Here is a 539-nt window from a genome sequence, read left to right as displayed (position 1 = left end):
TTGGAATGTTGAAGCTTCGTGAAGAGGCCACTCTCATCTTCGAGACGAGATTTTCGCCTATTGTAACGAGAAGGCTATGGATAATAGTTTTTTGTATTTATAAATTACGTTGTATATGTAAAAAATATATATATGCATACGTAATGTGAATGTATTTAAATTGAAATGTTGAAGAGGCGGATAAAACGTAATTCGTGGATCTACTTTAATTCCGGATAATTCAATTAATAGAAATGATGTAACTAATTAAATAAATTTTTACGATATTCCCAATATCCTCTTTATAAACTCTACAAATTCTGCACAAACGATGGGCTTCAACAGATAATTATTACGAATAATTCGAAAGTGTGAATAACCAACTCACCGATCACGCCGCAATTATGCGCTCCAACCCGATCATCGGCTTGGTTCGTGGCATCGGGGTCCACCAGGGTGTAGGGTTTTATCCTTTGGACGACGTGTTCCAACGAAAATTCTAGAGAATCCTCCTTGTCGCTCTCCCGCCAGGGCTTGGCCGGTTTAATTATGTAGCTTCC

General features: G+C 38.0%; 1 protein-coding gene across 1 annotated transcript in view; it reads right to left on the bottom strand.

The window, feature by feature from the left end:
- The window catches only part of LOC102681748 (A disintegrin and metalloproteinase with thrombospondin motifs 9), a 113,734-nt gene that overhangs the window by 37,682 nt on the left and 75,513 nt on the right, over nucleotides 1–539 (bottom strand). The window contains exon 5 of the mRNA XM_031513576.1: nucleotides 368–539. This exon is cut by the window's right edge and continues 81 nt beyond it. Coding sequence (XP_031369436.1) covers nucleotides 368–539 — 172 coding nt within the window. The remainder of the gene's footprint in view (nucleotides 1–367) is intronic.

Source organism: Apis dorsata, unplaced genomic scaffold, assembly GCF_000469605.1.
Source record: "Apis dorsata unplaced genomic scaffold, Apis dorsata 1.3 scaffold_676, whole genome shotgun sequence".
In the NCBI taxonomy this organism is placed as follows: domain Eukaryota; kingdom Metazoa; phylum Arthropoda; class Insecta; order Hymenoptera; family Apidae; genus Apis; species Apis dorsata.
This window is presented reverse-complemented; position numbering and strand designations above follow the sequence as displayed.